Raw genomic sequence first — 19,805 nt, 5'->3', positions numbered from 1 at the left:
CGCCACGCTTTTTCCATTATCCGTTTCCATTAACTATTGATTACAAGAGTTGATTTAAGTTATTATGTACCTTAAAAAACATATTTAAGTGTCTTAACTTTTTAAGTCAGTCGAATTACAACACTGTTCTCGATTTCACTGAAGTCCCGTCGTTGGTTCATTAAGTTTAGAATTTATCATTTCAATCAAGCTAAGTTTTACGGCATACAAATTGTACAATAAGCGTACTTACAATTTAATAGTTTTAAATTTTATGAAAATTCAAGCCGAAGAAAACTTTTTACAATGCGACATCTATCGAACAATGCAGTAACTATCTAAACTACATCTTTAATTTTATTCTTGTCCTCAGGCGGCAGCACGTGACGGCGCCATGGAGCTCGACGACGACGACAGGTGGCGCGCGAGCTCAACACGAATTGTTCGAACTTCTTGAGCGTGTACAATGTTCCCGCCTCGACGACCAGAGGGCAGTATTGCCACCGTATTTTTCTCAGGTTAGTAAGAAAGAATTTTAAAATATCTTAGTTTACTTTTGTATAATAATAATAATAATAATAATAATATTTTTTTAGGCCTTGGGAGAGGCGAGAGTTTAAAATAAATACGATAATAATAATAATAAAAAATATTCTACTTTCCGATATTTTATGAATACTGGACCAAATTTCACGCGTAGTCAGGTCTAGTTATAAGAAAAATATTTGTATTTTGTAATTACTAACATAAGCGTGTAATTTTTTTGTTTCTGTGTTTTGTTTTACTAACCAATATGAATTAATATGTATCATAAAATATTCGAATTTGAAAAATAGTGCAAGGAGCAATAAGTAGTGGAGACGTACAGCGCCATCTTGTCAGCTAAAGGCGAACTACTTTCTCGAGCTGCTGTTAAGCGAAGCTTGCTAACCGTACGTGGTCGTTCTAGCTATAGAGCAGATATAGATGGCGCTGTCAATTATTATGGTCAAAGTCCTGTCACTCCCTATGCCTGAAAGTTAATAACATCTGGTTTACCATATTTGTACCCACTTAGGATGTTAGTAGAAGGTCACAAGAATCTATATTTAGTAACTTAGTGGGTAAACAATTATCTCCCTGTTTTTTTCCTGTCGTAATCGTGAATTCAATATTTAATTCGGATCATGATACCAATGGTCATAATAATGAAATTTTAAAACCGTAAAAAAATTGGTTTTTCTAACGAAAGAATGTTCCGTTGTTCATCTTCATTTGCCGAACAATACAAAGTAAATGGAAATTTGCTGCGGTCAAAATACCGTTATAATTTTTAAGGGTCAACGGTCACATAGTTCGTTACCTTCTTACCAGAAATAATAGGCGGATGCCATGGTGTAGAAATGATAAGGCAAAAGAACGGATGTCGGTGCAGGGGTGGCAACCGGACCGTGAAGTAAGGAACTATTGCAGGCGGGTCACGCCTCGCAGTGCTTGCCGAAAGATTGTAAAAAGACATGATGTAAAGCAAAGTGGATTACGATGTTTGGGAACAAAAAATGTACGGTGCTAACTTGTAGTTACGCAGGTGTTTGTGTCGAAGTATTGAAGGATTTTCTTTATTTACTTTATATCTAAACCCAGCCCAGAAAAGTAAAAGGAGTATGTACAATACAATACAATTAGTGGCACAAAATACGCAGCCAAACTAACAACATTACAAAAGAAAGTAAAACCGGCTGCTTTGGATGAAATTGGGATCACACTCAATATTAATATGTGTCGTTGATATTTTTGATGAGAAGTTATTTATATCTTGGTAAATAGCCTTTACAATTATAATACCTATATGGACATCTTCTTGTCCTGCAGAATTTAAGAATTCAAGTAATAAATACTCCTTTGAAAAAACAAAGGCGCAGCACAAATGCCCACGACATAGTTTTAAGAATTCCACACGAATACATCACGTACTTAATATCGTATCGTACAATCCTATGGGACTTTGTGGCCCACAAAAGTACCGCAGTACAGTACAATCGGAGCCAAATCACACTGCAGTTAAAGTATTTTATTATTCGTTGCAGATCCAATTTCACGCATTGTACAAACAAAATGCGTAGTTCAGACGTGTTTACAACAAAGGATGATCTGGAAACTCATTGGAATATTATAAGCTCATGTGTTGCTTTTTACTGTAGGCTGGATGAGAATTATTTCAATCCTTGTTTGTTTTCTACAGTCATATATTATAGGGAAAATGGTTTCAGTGATAAGTTTCGGTCCGCATTTCCTTGCGATTATCAACTTGCTGATAGGCATAAGGCCTTCTTACCTACAATAGGGCTTTGTTTGATATTTGAAGCGCGACTAGAATATTACCTACACTTATATTTATTTGTTCACATAATTTCCAGTTTTTTTTTTAAATTTGGGCACAAATAAAAAATAATTAAAAAAATATGTTGTGTTGTTTTTGAATTGTATATGTTTGATTGCACTTTAATAGTTGTGCTTGTTAAAACTGCCCTCGTAACGAAAAAAGGCACAACTATGCATACTTTATACGGCAGTTCTGCCTTTTTTACGTTCCGATGGCAGAAAACGTGTTTTATGTTTAGCTTAATAATTATGAGTTATGGCAGAATATCGACGAGCAATTTGACGCCAACAATTAACTAAAGTACGTTCACTCGAATTTTGTAGATTTTGCGTTTTTAATGCCAAATTATAAGGGTAATTGAAATTTAATTCAAAATTAACGAAATAATTCAAAAAGTAATAATCATATAGGAATGAAACTATTTTCCCGGATTTAAATCGCGTATATTTGTTTTTTCAAACAAACCGACGTTTCGGGCCCTTTACAGGTCCCGAAAACCCATGGTCAACCGTGACCATGGGACCTATCCTATGTATAACAATCGCGAAAACCTAAGAACTCGATAAGTAATAATCATAATTATATTTGATAATCTATAATGAATAAGTTGTAGTAAAAAATCGTTAATATATTTGAGAATCAAAAAGTTATTGCAAGTTGCAATTTTTAAGTGTTAATTGCTGGCGTCTATCTTTTATTATTGTATTGCACGTACAATAAAATTGTTTTCGTTTTGACGAAACCTTTGAAATTACTATTGTAGAATTTATAGCGAAACACCAATTTAAAGTTATTTAAAATTATTCTTCTTATCAAATACACCGTCTTACTTATTATGTATCGAATGGCTTGTATTTATAATGCCACTAAGTAACGGGACAAACAAGTCGTGCGCCTGGTGGTAAGCGACACGCCTACCCATAGCAGTTGCAGTGCCCCGCAGAGCTTTAAATATAAATAAATATTGGACGACATTTTATACGTTGCTCTGATCCCAAAGTAACTAAAGCACTTGTCTTATGGAAATAGGAAACAACTATGGTACCACAGACCCGAGACAATATTGAAAAGTTAGCTTTTACATTTACCCGGCTCATCCTTCGAGATGGCGACACCATGAAAACAGGTGTGTTAGTCAGTAGAGCATGGTGGTCATAATAGCGCTGAGACATTAAGGTGACAAGTCCCATGTGCCTGTAAACTGTAGCCTCACCTTACCACATGGCGGCAGAAATGGGTATGGTGGCAGTACTTCCCTGGACGAACTCTTTCACAAGGACTTCTACAGGTGCTAAAAAATGTTACTTGTATATAGGTTTTACCAAATTTCGAAGTAAATTTTTACGTTGTGTATTAATTATCATAAATAAGGGCCAATTTCCACAATATGGCCGTGGGGAAACTTTTCCTTGTTTCAATTTTGCAAAGCAATATTAAACAGACTAAAGATTTCCACGCGATTAGCATCTCTTACATATTTATGACAAACAAAGATTTTTGGGGTAAGGTATGTACATGACACGGAAGAAAAAAACAATGGAAGTGCCATAAGTCTCGATTATTATCAGCACCGCGCTGTCGCCAAAACTCGACAATGAGTAGTCGTAGTTTCTAAAATTTAAAGAGGAGTTATATTTTAAAGTTTACCCTGTTGACATGTCGTTGAAAGTTCAATCAATGTGCTGCCATGTAGCGGTCAATAGTTGAACGACGACGAATTCGAGATGCTTACTTAGTTCTCGAAAAAAGAAGCTACCATTTATCAGCGCGGTATAAGGGTTACTTTCGATTCTTGTAACGAAAAAATTATTACGATAAACAGAAAATTGAAAAACCGACCTCAAAAGTACGTGGAATTACATATAATTACCAAGTTTTATTGAAATCGGTTACCGGAAAGTGCGCAAACCCGGATTCATCCCCTAGTTCGCCACTATGCGGGACTTGACACAGGAGATAATAAAAATCGGTTCTCACAACTCAAAGTATATTGAGAGAGAAAAACGCCTTGAATTAGAGAATAGCAAAATCAACCATTAAAAGAATTGCTTTTTAAAATTAAAATTAGGCGCTATTTATAAAAATGAATCTTCATGCGTGAACAGCCATCCTTAGAGGTGGATGATTTTCTTCAAAATTGAATGAGACCGCTATCGAGGTACCTACCCTCTTTCCAACAAAAAGGAATCATGGAAATCGGTTCACAAATACCGGAGTTATCGCGTAACATACATACAAAAAAACATACAGCCGAATAGAGAACCTCTTCCTTTTTTTCAAGTCGGTTAAAAATTGATTACAATTAAATAAAATAAGACTTTAACGATGATATGAAACGCCACCATGGATTATAGGGTGCGATTATCATTTTTGTACCCCAAAGTAGCATTTTCTACGATTTTCAAGGTTTTGCGTTGACACAACCATATTGTGCAAAGCGAAAACGACTACCTATATACTAAATCTATGAAAACGACAGACTGAGTTCAAGTATGTGGAACTTCGCGTACTGTTGGCATACGTGCTGTGCTCATTAAGCATTTCTACTGTATTTATTGTTCTGTGGTACAGGATATTTGCTTAGAAGACTTGTAAAATTTCGATAGACGACGGAAGCAATTAAAATCCTTGTTCTGACGCCTCTAAAATAAGCGTTGGTTTATTTTTGGTGCACGGTTTATTTGGCAGGTTTTCGTTACCGCTGATTTACTTCCTGGATACTCTTTCCATAGCTATTTCTGTTAGTATTAAAACTTTCCAATATCACAATTTTATTTATTTTTTAACGATCTCCTGTATGGATATTGTATGTCTTACGGGTCTATTCGTCGTAAAAAGCCGTGGTAGCCTAATGGTTTAATCTACCGCCTCTCAAGCAGAGGCAGTGAGTTCGAATTCGGGTTCGCACCTCGTGAGTTTAACGGAATTTATGTGTGAAATTTAATTTGCAATTGACTATGAACTTTCGGCGAAGGAAAACATCGGTATGAAACCTGCACGTCGAAGAAGATTCTCAACTCTCGGAAAACGCGTCCCCAAGAAGTCTCCAACGTGTATTGGGACAGCGTGACGGACTATGACCTAAACCCTCGCCTGAGAAAAGACCCGTGCCCAGCAATGGGACGTATAAATGAATTGATGGTGACGGGTTCGCTATTAAAACCTTATTTATTATTAGTTATTTTAACCGAATTCCTGAACGATTAGGTAATTTTTGAGGTAGGACGCTATTCTAGAATGCTATCAAAATAACAATAATAAAGTGTTAGGTAACCTCATCAATAACCTGATAGCTAATTAGGGAATTCCCTATACTTATGAGTGCCTGCGCAACAAAATTCACTCCGACTCCAACGCACTACCCAAAACATAGACCAAAACCAATTTATTTAGAAAAGTTTATTTCCCAACTTTGTCTTACCGGGAACGACCCCGGGACATCCTCATCCGGTGCTCACAGCGCAAACCGTTGGGCCACCGAGGTCCTCAAGTACCGTTCATTAGTGTAATATTCGTTATTTCTATATTAACTAATTTCTTAGAGGACGCCGCGCCTTTGAGAATGGACCATTATCCACTGCTAAGTAGCAAACTCTAATATAGTTCTTCTGCTTCCTTGGCACATTCCTTTACTTTAAATTAAATTCTACTTTGCAATATCTCGCTATGAAAAAGATAGGATGTAAAAAGACCTTCAAAACCTAGCTTATGAATAAGACGTATGACGGTACTAAAGCCTCGCTTATTTAAATTTAGTTAAATAAATATAGCTTATTTGTTTTTAAACCTAATAAGAAATTATAAACAAGCAAGATGTCTAAAACTCAGGTACTTACTTATTTAATAACTTAACACTATTGGAGTTCTTAAGTCACTTTCAATCATATAAAATGGAGGTCAAATGGGGGCACTTATTCTTTTCATTAAAAAGTCTTTAACATGGAAATAATGACGTAATCCTCTATGATCCGCTTGCTACATTTACGTCTTTTTTGTCTAAGCTGGTATTGCATACCATTTTTTTAACCGAGCAAAATTTTATTACAGTCAAACTGCCACAAATAATTTTGCTAGTAAGGGACAAGTTTTCAAACTAAAGCAAGAGTAAAGGACAATACCCCTATTATTATTAAATTTAGATAGTTTCAAGCATTATTACATGAAAGTGTTATTTCAAGCATTTTAAAATGAAAAAGATATTTTTTGTTCAATTGTCATCAATCAAGTTTAAGACGATCGATATTAAGTTATAATGAAATAAGTGTATCTTTGTCTTTTTTATCTTTAAGTATAAAATATAAATAAAGTGACACACAGGAAATCTGTCTCCAGCACACGCCATCGAAAGTTATTCTTTCCTTCATTTATCTCTCAATTCCTTAATGGAAATACCATAGTGTATATATTTTCTTCATGGTAAAGTTCAAAGATAGGATGTCACCGGCACGGAAGCGCATTAACTTAATCCTTTGTTCGATATATTCTGAGAATGTCTTCCTTTCTTCTCCTATTATAAACACTGGCGTGGATAATTTTATACGAAAGCATTCTTGAGCGTGAGAAAGAGCAGCGGTATGGACTCAACCGCAATGTATTAAAAAAATCGGTAGAAAACAAGAAAGAAAAGAGATTTTATGTTTTCGATATTGTAGCATATTAGAAATTAAACTGTTTTTTTAAGATGTAAATCCTGAATGTTTATTTTTAAACAAACCAAATTATTGTAATCGAATTATTAATTGATTTCTTAGGTTTTCGCGATTGTTACACATAGGAAAAGACACTGTTTTTCGGATCTAAACCCCGTATTTGGTTTTTCAAACAAACCAACCTTTCGGGCCCTTTACAGATCCCATGCTCACAACTGTAAAGGGCCCGAAGCATATTGGTTTCTTTGAATTAATTTCCGTTTCATTTCCTTTTATTAATTGACTTTTATACTTTTATTTGCACTATGAACGAATAAGGTCACTATCTAAGAACTGTTACTATTTCAATATAATATAAGTCGCTAAGTAGATGTCATCCCACTATCCTCACTGCACAACCAACCTAATATGATAATCCTGGAACTCAGAAAATGTATGTAATGTTTTAGTAATGTATGACATTTTTTTAACTATAAAATCTCAATTGACTTTTATACTCTTACTTATACTCGGAAAGCATTATATTACCAATTGTTTAAAGTTATAATAAGTAAAAGCTTCTCTACTTAAAATTTTGTAAACGTAACATACGTATTTGAAGTTAACTTCTGGGTACGTTTTTTTTATAATGTCTAGTGACGGGATGAACAAGTCGTGCGCCTAATGGTAAGCTACACGCCTGTCCATAGCAGTTGCAGTGCTACTCAGTGCTTCTAATCGCTAAGGTCTGAGGGGCACTGCCACTGCGCCCGTCACCTTAAGACATAAGTCGACAAGTCCCATGTGCCTGTAATTTCACGTATTTGAAGTAACCTCCGAATTTAAGGAATTTATGACGACATAAAAGTAAGAGGCTAATTTTGATATTCAGGCTAATTGCTTATCGTTTATTGTTATCATCAGTGTGATTTTGTTTCGTATTTGGCAATTTACAAATTTGAAGTAAACATAAAAGGGATTGTAGCACCTTTATTGTTATGTTTCTTAATTACTGAAATTTAAAATTTTATAAGATCTGCGTCATCTTCGAAAGTGGGTTAATACAAGACGGAAAAATGTTGTAGTTTATATAAAAGTTGACCTAAAGATTAGCCTAAAACATTAATGCTGTCGGAAGTCAGGAGCCTGTAAAATAAATTGGTATACACCAAAATTTATTTGTGTTTCCTGTTGTTTATCTTTTCATATTTATTCCCGGGCTATTTTTATTCTCTCGACTATCACGTTTCTAATATACTTTGTGTGAGAATGCCATTTTTCAAACTACATTCGAGTCGAATGTAGAGCGCAGGACCGCTATAAATATTAAGTTTACTTACTTGGGTAACAAGTTGTTTTTTTATTAACTTCGGAACTATTTATATAAGTGATTTATTGATTGCATGCGTCAATATTGGATGTAGAATATGAAGATAGTGGATCTTAATTGTTGTTATTGCTTAATAATTTACGGATTAATTAATTGGTCTTACTCCACGAATATCCTTTTAGCTTTGTGTACGTTATAAATTTTAAGGCTCATTTCAATCTCAATTTTAAGGATCATTTATATTGCGGTCGAACGGCACGTAAGTGAATTTTCTCGCGCGTGATCGAGAATGCTAGCGCATTTCGCGATTTTGGCTCGTATCTAGTTTGTAGGTTACGCAATTGACCATAAAGTTCATTATGTTATATAATATCATTAATCAGCACAAAAATTAGCTTCCATTCCATTCCACAGCAATATAAATTGGACCCAAAAAAACATTGATGTCAAATAGGTATTATTAATAATACAAGATTATTGTCAGTTATGATGTAGTTACACGAATATGGAACGGCATGCTTGCTGCAAGCGGATTGCCTGCTAGCTGATAGTTTGACTGCAAACTTTAACTTGGCAGTCGCAATGCGCCGTCTCATCCACTTCTTCGTCATTGCTTTTTAGCTCCATTTCAACAACAAGTTTGAAGTAGGAATGCAGTTGGTTTGAGTGGGCATTTACATTTTTTTACCACGGTGTTACTCGATCCACAGTCACGAATTATCGGTTAGTGGTAATAATTAGTGACTAACCTCGTAAGTCTTAAAATATACTGGTTTTGTTACTCTAAACTGAATTTGAAAGGTATTTTCCTCTGCAGCAGCTTTCCTGCCAGTCTCCGAAGATGACTCTCATTGTTATATTTGTTAAATTTCTACTCTGCGATATTTGGTTAGATTTTTTTAGTACCCAACTGTACCTGTAACCTTCAAGTTACTTTGTTTTTCTGTGTCCCCACCTGTATTTGTAAAGATTGACTGCCATATAAATCCTGCTCGATAGCAGTGCAGCTGTGCCAATATAAATTGCTATATAAGTAGGGCAACACCTATCGTCACGTATCTTTTTATCAATGCAATTCTTTAGGACAAGGTTATAGAGTGGTACCATTTTGGTCAAATATACGACCTTCATGTTACAAGGTTTTGAACTTCTATTCATTGGCTTATCGTATTTAGAGGTTTATCTATATATTTGTGTTTGTTGTTATGGAGTTGGATTGTATATGAATCAAAATATCAAAGAGTGAGTCGATCAACCGTGGGATTTGTAAACAGCCAAAAACGTTGGTTCATTTGAAAATACAATAATAGGTATGCACCTTCAGATTCGGAAAAAATAGTTTCATTTTTAATGTGTAGCCAATAATTTGATATCAAAAACTAATTGATATTGTTTGTAATTAACGGCATTTGGTTATTGCACTTTGTTTTTAATAAAAATACATCCAAATTGACCTATATAATAATAATAATAATAATAATAATAATATTAATTTATTCGAAAAAAAGTACAATCTTAACATGTTCAACCAAATAACTTAAATGCAATAGGCAGTGAAATGTGCTCTTGAAATAGACGAAGCCGACTACTACGAGCTACGGTCGTACAAGAAAGCCTGTATCTCGATATTCAGTGCCATGTTCCTTGGTAAAAAAGAATATACGAACCATTTGGAAAGTGATTAAAATTTAAGAGGGTTCTTATTATTTTGGTATAGATTATTAAGATCAGTAATATAACTCTGCACAAACGTTGCAGCGTACCTTGTATGTGTACACGGACGCACACATTCGCACAATCTCGCGTTGCATTCGCATTGCATAGCCTGTGTCGTCTCACGCGCCATTCGTTATAGAATTGAAGAGTTCGCTCGGTGTTCAAAAAATTACAAATAGTAATAGGTATATTTATTGTTGTGTTTTTGGTTGTTTGAACAAATATCCCTCAAATTCAGAATTGTTCAGTATTTTATTTCGTATTCATACTCCTATACAAATATATACATAAGTACCTACTGCATTTAACATGGTTTCAATACAGAACGAGAATGAAACACTTTTATGTTTTTCATCTCACTTGCACGTAAATAGTATGTAGTATACAGCCATGGTCGGTCATGAGAAGAAAAAAGGTCCGAGGTTTTTATTTGGTACATTATAGTCAAATTAGCCTGCATGCAATCGTACTATTTGCTCGCAATTGTGATGATAAACATTGTATGTTTCACAAGCGGTACGGGAATCACAGACCCCGTATCCGAAAGCCCTCAGTCTTGGACTTCGCGCTTCTAATAGAGTCTCGTTCGTAATTTCTTATTTACCGCCCATAATACATAGTGTACTATTAAAGTTATGTTTAGACCCAGTAGGTACAAATAAATTGATAATGTAACAAACCTACGCTCCATGCAAAATGTAGGCAATAATGTGCCGAACATGTGAGAATTGCACTACCTGTCCTTATTATACTATGATTTTAGTATGTAGAAAGTTAACAAATTGTTGGTATATTTATGGGTGCGTATGAATAATCCATTGCAACATTATAGTTCCCTTTCGAAATTGAGTATATTGACACAATCGACTTGACAGTAAAGTTGCAATATGATACATTGTGGAAGATGCTACCCCTTTCCTGGCTTTGTCTTCGATATCTGTGTTAGCAACGGGAAGATAGATAACAACATAATTATGTTGATGTGGGCTTACGTTGGTGACATGATGACATGTAGATGTTGGCAGGTACCGACCTACATAGCAACATTACATCTAATATACGTTACATGTCGTGTGTAATTTACTAAATTAAATTTTAGGTACCATTAGGCAGCCTCTACAGTAGCAAACTAATGGTAGAGTCGTGATCTTGCTGTCTTAATCTATGGGCCAGCCTTATTGTTTTGTAATACTTGAAATTACGCTTTTCTATGTTTATTGCTATTGATCTATTTTTTTAACTACATGTTTTGTCCTTGTAATGAAACATTATTGGTTATTGTGGTTTTCAAAGTAAACGAATTTCGAAAGAAGTCCAGATAAAAGAAAGAAACAACCATTCAAGGTCTGTTCTGTTTGACTAAATTTATAATGTAAAAGGAAAAGTGAAGTTTGATAGCAGTAGAGCTCCTTGTGAAAGAGTTCGTCCAGTGAAGTTCTGCTACCTTACCTATTACGGTAAGGGTGCTAGTGAAATTATAGGCACATGGGACTTGGCAAGTTATGTCTCAGGGTGACGAGTGCGAGACAAAACCCCTATTCCCTTTGGAAAGAGCTTTACGATTTAAAACTGTGTGTGGCTCTGGAACTGCTATGGAAGCGTGCCATTTACCACCAGATGCACGACTTGTTTGTCCGTCATTGGGATTCCTAATACAAATGGAAACATTGTCATCATATTCAGTCCACATCAATCCATTGCTAGGTATAAGCCTTTTCTTTATAGCGCCAATTTTCTCAGACCTGCGCCATCCGCATCCAGCGTGACCTCGCAAATTTGACAACATTGGTAGACCATCGGGACGATGGTCTCTACATTGGCCTTTACGCACCTCTCGACCACTATTCTGTGACTGCTTTGGTCCATCTCGTTTAGCCAAATGTCCCGCCCATCTCCACTTTATGTTATGCGATTACCCATGTCATCGAATTCGACATTTAACATAATAAATAAAATAAAATAAATAAATAAATCATTTATTGTCTCAGAATAACATTTTAATTTTTTGGTAAAAACGGCGATGGTACCGCGCAGCGCTGTTTTTCAGCCTCTGCCTTATGGTATTATTGAGCGGGATTCATTGCTGCGAGGGCTTTAATCTTATATCTATTCCTTATAAACTAGCTCGTAACGATTTCCAAAACAACAAATGCACATAACAGTATATAATTATTGGCATAATAATTATTATAATGTCTAAAAAAAGGAAAAGATAAACAATATAAGTAAACAAGTTCATTCGGTACCAGATCCGCGAAGAAAACCTAACATAGAGCGCTCCATCTTTCTTTGTGTCACCTTGATTTTATTCATATTTTACTTAGTCCATATTTCTGCACCGTAAGTGAGGATCGACAAGACAATTATGGAATATAAGTGGGAACATATAGTAATTATAATTATTCTGAGACCTTTCTGGATTCGAACGCGCTTTCAGCATACCTTCAGGCACGGTATGCTGGTGCTAACAAACTAGTTGAGCAATTCCACAAAAAAAAATGTCATCGTAGTTAAACACCGTGATATTCAATAAAACTTAATGTGGTAATTAAGTTAATTACTACAAACCACTTTTAGAAAGTCGCTATTTGGTATTACAGGGGAAAATCATTACATATAGGAAACCAGATACGGTGATGACTTCGATTGTTTTTACTCAACACCCTCACATGTACTAATAATAATTTATGAACCGATAAGGTACAACCAAAAGCATGTTCTCCACTTGTTTTACTGCATCAAAACTCGTAAATCTCAAAGCGACATAGCGCGCAAAAACTGTTAATCTACCACTGCACCGTCCGCAATGAGATTCCGTATTCTGTTTTTACGAATACTTTACCAAATAACCTTTTGGCAACCAGTATCTTATTAAAAATAAAATTTTTTGTGTGCAAACGAGCTTCGTTCCGGGTTCGTCGTGTTCTAAATGCTAAATGAACTTTACTTGTATAAGTTTCTTATAAGAGTATTGTCGAAGCATTTATACGAGTTCGTATCTATATAGTTATGTCCTCAAACCATTATAATTATGTATGTCGGTTCCATCACGATCTTTTCATTCACCGCTAGCGAAAGTAAATATTCCCAATTGTATGTAATTATAATATCTATAGTTTAGCACACAAAAAAAAATACAAAAAAAGAACCAAAATACAGGCAACCTCCGCATTATAGCATAAATTTAAACATGATCATTTATTGAGGGCGCAACAAATGCAACCTAAATAGAATTTTATGCACATATTGCACTTACACTAATAAAAAAACTATGAATGAATGTAAAATTGAAAATCAAAAACTTCTCAACTGTCTTTTTTATGATACTAAGTGGCGGGACGAACAAGTCGTGCGTCTGGTGGTAAGCGACACGCCTATCTATAACAGTTGCAGTGGCATTCACAGCTTTAAATCGCAAAGATCTTATAGACACTGCCACTGCGCCCGTCACTCTGAGACATAAGTTGACAAGGCCCATATGCCTTTTCTAAATCGGAACGCAGTAATGCTCACATTACATCTTGGCCGCAGAAATAGATAAAGTAAGCCTATTTGTGTTAATTGTTTTAATATTTCTGTTGTTTTTCATTACGTAGCTTGTAGTTACTATAGATTTGATTACAATGTTTACTGTTTACTTTTAAGTTCTTATATAAGTGAGTCTAAGTGAGTAGAAGTCTTAATGATAATAAAATGCATTTGAACTTAACTTCGTAATAAAAGCCGAATAATCGACTTTTCAATTAAGAAGCAAACTTTCTGTTACTATGCTACACCGCCACCACTCACAACTATCTACATATACATATTTTTTATTATTACATGTAGATACATTATATATGCATAGAGATATGTACGTCGTTCAGTAAAATTGCAGCTGTCCTTGTCATTTCAAGATAGGCAAATTGCCATCTGATATGAATTGAAAAATTATTTCTGAAAAGAGCATTCGGCAGTTTCACTATTCCCGCGAAAATCGTCTAACCGGTTTTTTCAGGTTTGTATAATATCGTATGTTGTGTATTTTTAATTTATCACCATTCATTATGCATTTTACGTATGCACATTTATGTTTTAAATTTTGGTACTACTTTGTACTATATGCAGTTCATCGTCCAGTCCGATGGTTCCCAGGGTTAAAAAAAATAGGGGGTTTATGAGACAATAATGGAGTATACGAGAGTGGAACCCATTTAGGCCAAAATTTTTACTTTCCATAAATGAAATAATACACGTTACACAATGTGTATCTATGTAAATACATTTTCTTTTTGTAATAGACATATAAATTACTTATGAAGTACTTAAACCCTGTTATCTATTATCATTGTAACAAATTTTATTATAAGGAGCAATTCTTTTAATGGTTGATTTTGCTGTTCTCTAATTCAAGGCGTTTTTCTCTCTCAATATACTTTGAGTAGTAAGAACCGATTTTTATTATCTCAAGTGTCTGTGTCAAGTTCCATATGGTGGCGGACTTGGCGGACTAGGGGATGAATCCGGGTTTACGCACTTTCCGGTAACCGATTTCAATAAAACTTGGCAAATATATGTATTTCCACATAATTTTGAGGTCGGTTTTTTAGTACTCTGTACTGACATTATTAGTGTTGTCAATGTTGTATTTTGCTATTGCATTTTTATCAGCAGGGAACTGTTTTTATAATTATAATTACGTAATGTAGTTTCTATTACATTTATACAAGCTGTTTATACCCTTAAAAATAAAATAAATAAATAAACAAGGAGCCTCTACTGCTGCTGAAATACCTACGTCATACCTATCCCTAGACGAATTATCATTGACTACAAGTTACGATGCACCTTGCACTAACGACCGCCAAATGAGGTGCATGCGGCTGCATAAGTGATGTAACGCTTGCGTAATCAAAGTATAGTGATGGATGACTATTATTTCACATATACTTGTTATACAGTTTGACTAGATCGAAGTTCGAGCTGAAAATGAAACTATTTTTTAATATACTACTTATTAAATGTTTTAATTTATTTCAAAATTTTCTTTTCCTTAATCAATTTAATTAAGTAAAAATTCATATTGTTAAAATAAAATATTTTGCAAAATGTATGTAGAGTATATTGGAATTTTCATTGAAATAAGGTTTTTTAAATTAATAAGTTTGTAACGATACTGAAAAATTAGGGTGGTTGGCTGACGAACAATGGCCGTAGATATTAGACCAGTTTCGTGATTAAACTATTTTTTTCAGATTTCAATTATGTATGCTTGTTTTTCTTTTTCAAACTAAAAAAAATTATCTGACGCGATTTAGATTAAAAAAGGATTTTAATTTTCATATATATTACTTTTAAAAAATACTAAATTTTGTCCTCCATTTCACCCGATGGAAAATGACGATGAGGTTGACGATGAAGAATGCATACTTAATGATACAGAGTACTAAAAAGACCGACCTCAAAAGTACGTGGAATTACGTCTATTTGCTAAGTTTTATTGAAATATCCCCTAGTTCGCCACTGTACAGAACTTGACACGAGATAATAAAAATCGGTTCTCACTACTCAAAGTATATTGAGATAAAAACGCCTTGAATTGGAGAAATAGCAAAAGCAACCATTAAAATAATTGCTCCTAAATTAAAGGCAGGTGCTATTTATAAAAATGAATCTTCATGCGTGAACAGCCACCCTTAGAGGTGGATGATTTTCTTCAAAATGAAATGGGACCACTATGGAAGTACCCCCTTTCCAACGAAAAAAGAATCCTGAGAATCGGTTCACAAATATCGGAGTTATCGCGTAACATACATACAAAAAAAGAACATACAGTCGAATTGAGAACTCCTCCTTTTTGAAGTCGGTTAATAAAATAGCTATTCAGTCCCGCCTTGAAAAGGACCAAACTATAACCGTTTAAGACAGTGTCTACAAAGTTGTATTAGTTCGATTAGTTAAATAGTTAGTATGTTAAATAGGATCAAACCACTTATGCATGGAGTGCGCTTGGTGATCCATGTATGATCTTACTTTTTGGGTATTGTATTTCTTTATTTTGTGATGTTTACTAACAACGTCGAGCAATAATGAACACGTTACATTGGAATTGATCCAAGACGCAATTAATATTAATAAGTTGTTGCTAAAATATTTTTGGACTGTATTCTTGTAATAAACGTTGCAAACGAAGATGGAATACTTGAATCGTTATTCGATAGTATTAATGATTTAGTTTAACAATATCTACTTGCAAATACATTTTATTTGGTAAATAAAATTATCGGTTAAAGTGAGACTTTCTTATGTAATTATTGAAGATTATAGAGAAGATTATAGAGGTGTTTTGCTTAGAAAGTGAGGGCGCAAAGTAATTGTATTAGCATGAGGTAGATTCCTTAAAAAGTGTTATCAATTGTCGTTGTCATTGCAATGCAAATTTTAATAAACACATTCACACATCATATTGGCGCCACACAATACCAGCGCCGTGGCTGTTCTCAGCCACGGCATGCTGAGTGGTTTCTTCATTCAGTATCTTAATTATAGTTTTAATTTATTTTTTGTTTTATACATTTATTTTATACAATACTATTTGAAATGAATGGTACTGAATAAAATTTTGTCTTTCTTTCTAAAATCTTTTTTCTGTCTATACGCGCATATACAAACACACACATTGGATGCCATAGGTACACCTACGGCACAGATTATTTCATGCATTACTTTTTATTGCAGTAATTTATTTTAACCATGAGTTGTAAAAAATCGTATATTTTGTGTATATTTTGAGTTTCTGTAAGTGAATTTTATACTGTTGGTAGTATATTTCTATAAAAAATAAAATATTTGTGTAGAAACTTCCACGATTAAACAAATTAAATAAAAAATTAAATTCAGCTATCGATATACCTTTCATCTAACGTCCATCACTACAATACTACGTGTTCTTGTGGATGCAAAATGCGTTCCGTTCGGCACAGGGTCCAATCATTCACGTTTACATTTACACGTTAACCGAGACTTTACCCAACAGGATGTGACTAGGAACCATTGATTTGTCAAACTTTTCCACACAAATAAAGTACATTGTGTTTAAATTGCCTAGAAGTAGGAAGTGCCATACTATTTTTATTAATGGAGTACTTGTTTCTTCTTGTTTAACCATATATTTTTCAATAAATAGCTTTAAGTGTGTTTACTAAAGCCTTTGCACACGGCGTATTTTTTACGCGCACGTTCACGCGATTCAAGTAAGGTTCAGTCGCAGCCAGTAAAACCGTTGCAGAAGTTCACAAATTCAGTTACGCCGTAAACGAGCGTCAATCACTTGCACGTATAAAATATACCATGTGCATACGCGATACTTGATGAGACACATGAGTGCGGGTGGTGAGAGGGTTTGTATACCTTTATACTAGAATTTGAATCGACACAAACGACGTAAACGCGCGTTCGTGAAACGTGCTTCGTCTGCGCGTGAAAAATACGTATGCGTAGGCTTTTATGTTTCTAACCTAATTTAAATGTTTTTTTTTTTGTAAATATAAGCAAATAAAAATAAATAAATTGTTTCCTTATTGCATTCGAAACATTTGTCTCTGAATGGCTTCGATTTTATTTTATTTTTACCAATTTACTTCTTTCAATATAGAGTAACGAATTTATAGCAATAGAGTAAAGAATTAGTAAACGTTAGTGGAAAGTTACACCACTATAATGAAAATGTTCTCAAAAAGATCCCGGTCAAATGTACCAAGAACATGCGCGCGTGTATAAATTTATTTAATTATGCTTATTCTAAATACAAGTAAAACAAATATAAAGGAAACTATGATAATATTGAAAGAAACAATAAAAAAGGAACCTCAATTATTATACAATCAATATAAAGCAATATTAAATTTTAGAATTTTAATAATGTATTTGAAATATGGCCTAAGCTTAGAAAATGACTGCCTTTTTTAGTAGCATTAGAGCTTCTTGAGAAAGAGTTGAGTGTGAGAGAGTTCGTCCAGGGAAGTACTGCCACTTCTTTATCTGCCACCAAGCAGTAATGCTCACATTATTGTGTTCCGGTTTTGAAGGACTGGGGTACTGGTGGAATTACACTCATATGAGATACTTACGTCTTCGCGGGCTAAGCCGAGTTGCACTGCGCCTGCTATGGCCAGGCATGTTGTTCACCGCCAGGCGATGAACATGTCGTGCTTGTTCGTCCCGTCACTTGGTAAATAAAATAAAACTGTAATTTAGGCGTTGTGTTTATGCATACTTTCTTTATACCTGTTAATAATATACATAATCTCAATACAGAGTACTTTTGACTTGACATTTAATTGTCAAGTTTTATTGAAATCGGTTATCAGAAAGTGAGCAAACCCGGATTCATCCTCTAGTTCACGTTAATAAAAATCGGTTCTCATTACTCAAAGCCTATTGAGAGATAAACGCCTTAAACTGGAGAATAGCAAAATCAACCATTAAAATAATAGCTCCGTATTATAAAATTTAGGCGCTATTTATAAAAATGAATCTTCATGCGTGAACAGCCACCCTTAGAGGTGGACGATTTTCTTCAAAATTAAATAAGACCACTATGGAGGTACCCTCTTTCCAACAAAAAAAAAGAGTTATGAAAATCGGTTCACAAATACCGGAGTTATCGCTTAACATACATACAAAAAAAAAACACAGTCGAATTGAGAACCTCCTCCTTTTTTTGAAGTGGGTTTAAAATTTTGATCAGAAAAATCATTTTAAATTTATATAAATTATTATTTTTTTATTTCATTACAATTTCGATGTTTTCGCAACAATTATGTTGCCAAAATACATTTTTTTTTAAACTTCACTTATAATTACGCTCCACCAAAGTCAACAACACTAATTTGGTCTTTACTAAGGACAGTTTAACTGTGATCTGTAATTATTTACCCATTGGAGCCTGCTCTGTTTGCATAGCTATTAAATTACATTGTTTAGTAATTCATTGAGTCTCCTGTAATGATCATTATAATTGGTTTCGCTATTATGTATTTAATGTTTTTGAATTCTAATTACAACCCTTGATTAAATATTATTGGATAGACTGTGATGGATCTTATCTTCGGATGTGATACTGATGCGTGGGTTAAAATAATAAATAGATTTTATTATCCGGCCGGCCGGGAGTTTACCCATTTAGGTTTAAGCATTTAGGGAGCCGATCGCCAGCTATTTTACAGACTAAAGTTTAAAACTGTATTTTTAACCGACATAAAAAAAGGAGGAGGTTCCGTATATTGTTGGAGTCGGTGGAGCGAAAAGCAAAGAGACTTATTAACAACAATTCTCTTGTGGAGTTGAAGCTACAAAATCTCAACCATCGCAGAAAAGTTGCCTGCTTGTCGGTTTTCTATCGGATACATTTCGGGGAGTGTGCGCAGGAACTTTTCAATTTAGTTCCATCCTCAACGTTCCTCCTTCGGTCGAGTAGAAGGTCCGGAGCACTCCATCCTTATGTGCTATTCAAGGCTTGTGATTAGGCATTTTTAGACAAATGCGTCCCATCGTCGGTCACATCGTCGCTTAACATCAGATAAGATTGTAGCCAAGCGTGTGTCTATTATATATAAAAATAAATTGTTTCTTTTTTTGTATGTATGTCACGCGATTACTCCGAAATTTGTGAACCGATTACGATAAACTTTTTTTGTTAGAAACGGGATACCTCACCTCAGTAATAGTCCCATTCAAATTAGAAGAAAATATTCCACCTCTTAGGGTGGCAAGTTATGAGAGGAATCCGGTTTATTGAATTTCGATTACA

General features: G+C 34.5%; 1 protein-coding gene across 4 annotated transcripts in view; it reads left to right on the top strand.

The window, feature by feature from the left end:
* The window catches only part of LOC113231559 (rap1 GTPase-activating protein 1), a 291,196-nt gene that overhangs the window by 113,084 nt on the left and 158,307 nt on the right, over positions 1–19,805 (top strand). For all 4 annotated transcript variants that reach the window (XM_026465895.1, XM_026465892.1, XM_026465891.1 and 1 more), the window contains exon 2: positions 353–497. In XM_026465895.1, coding sequence (XP_026321680.1) covers positions 353–497 — 145 coding nt within the window. The remainder of the gene's footprint in view (positions 1–352; positions 498–19,805) is intronic.

Source organism: Hyposmocoma kahamanoa, unplaced genomic scaffold, assembly GCF_003589595.1.
Source record: "Hyposmocoma kahamanoa isolate Upper Pololo Valley unplaced genomic scaffold, ASM358959v1 65, whole genome shotgun sequence".
Taxonomy (NCBI): Eukaryota; Metazoa; Arthropoda; class Insecta; order Lepidoptera; family Cosmopterigidae; genus Hyposmocoma; species Hyposmocoma kahamanoa.
This window is presented reverse-complemented; position numbering and strand designations above follow the sequence as displayed.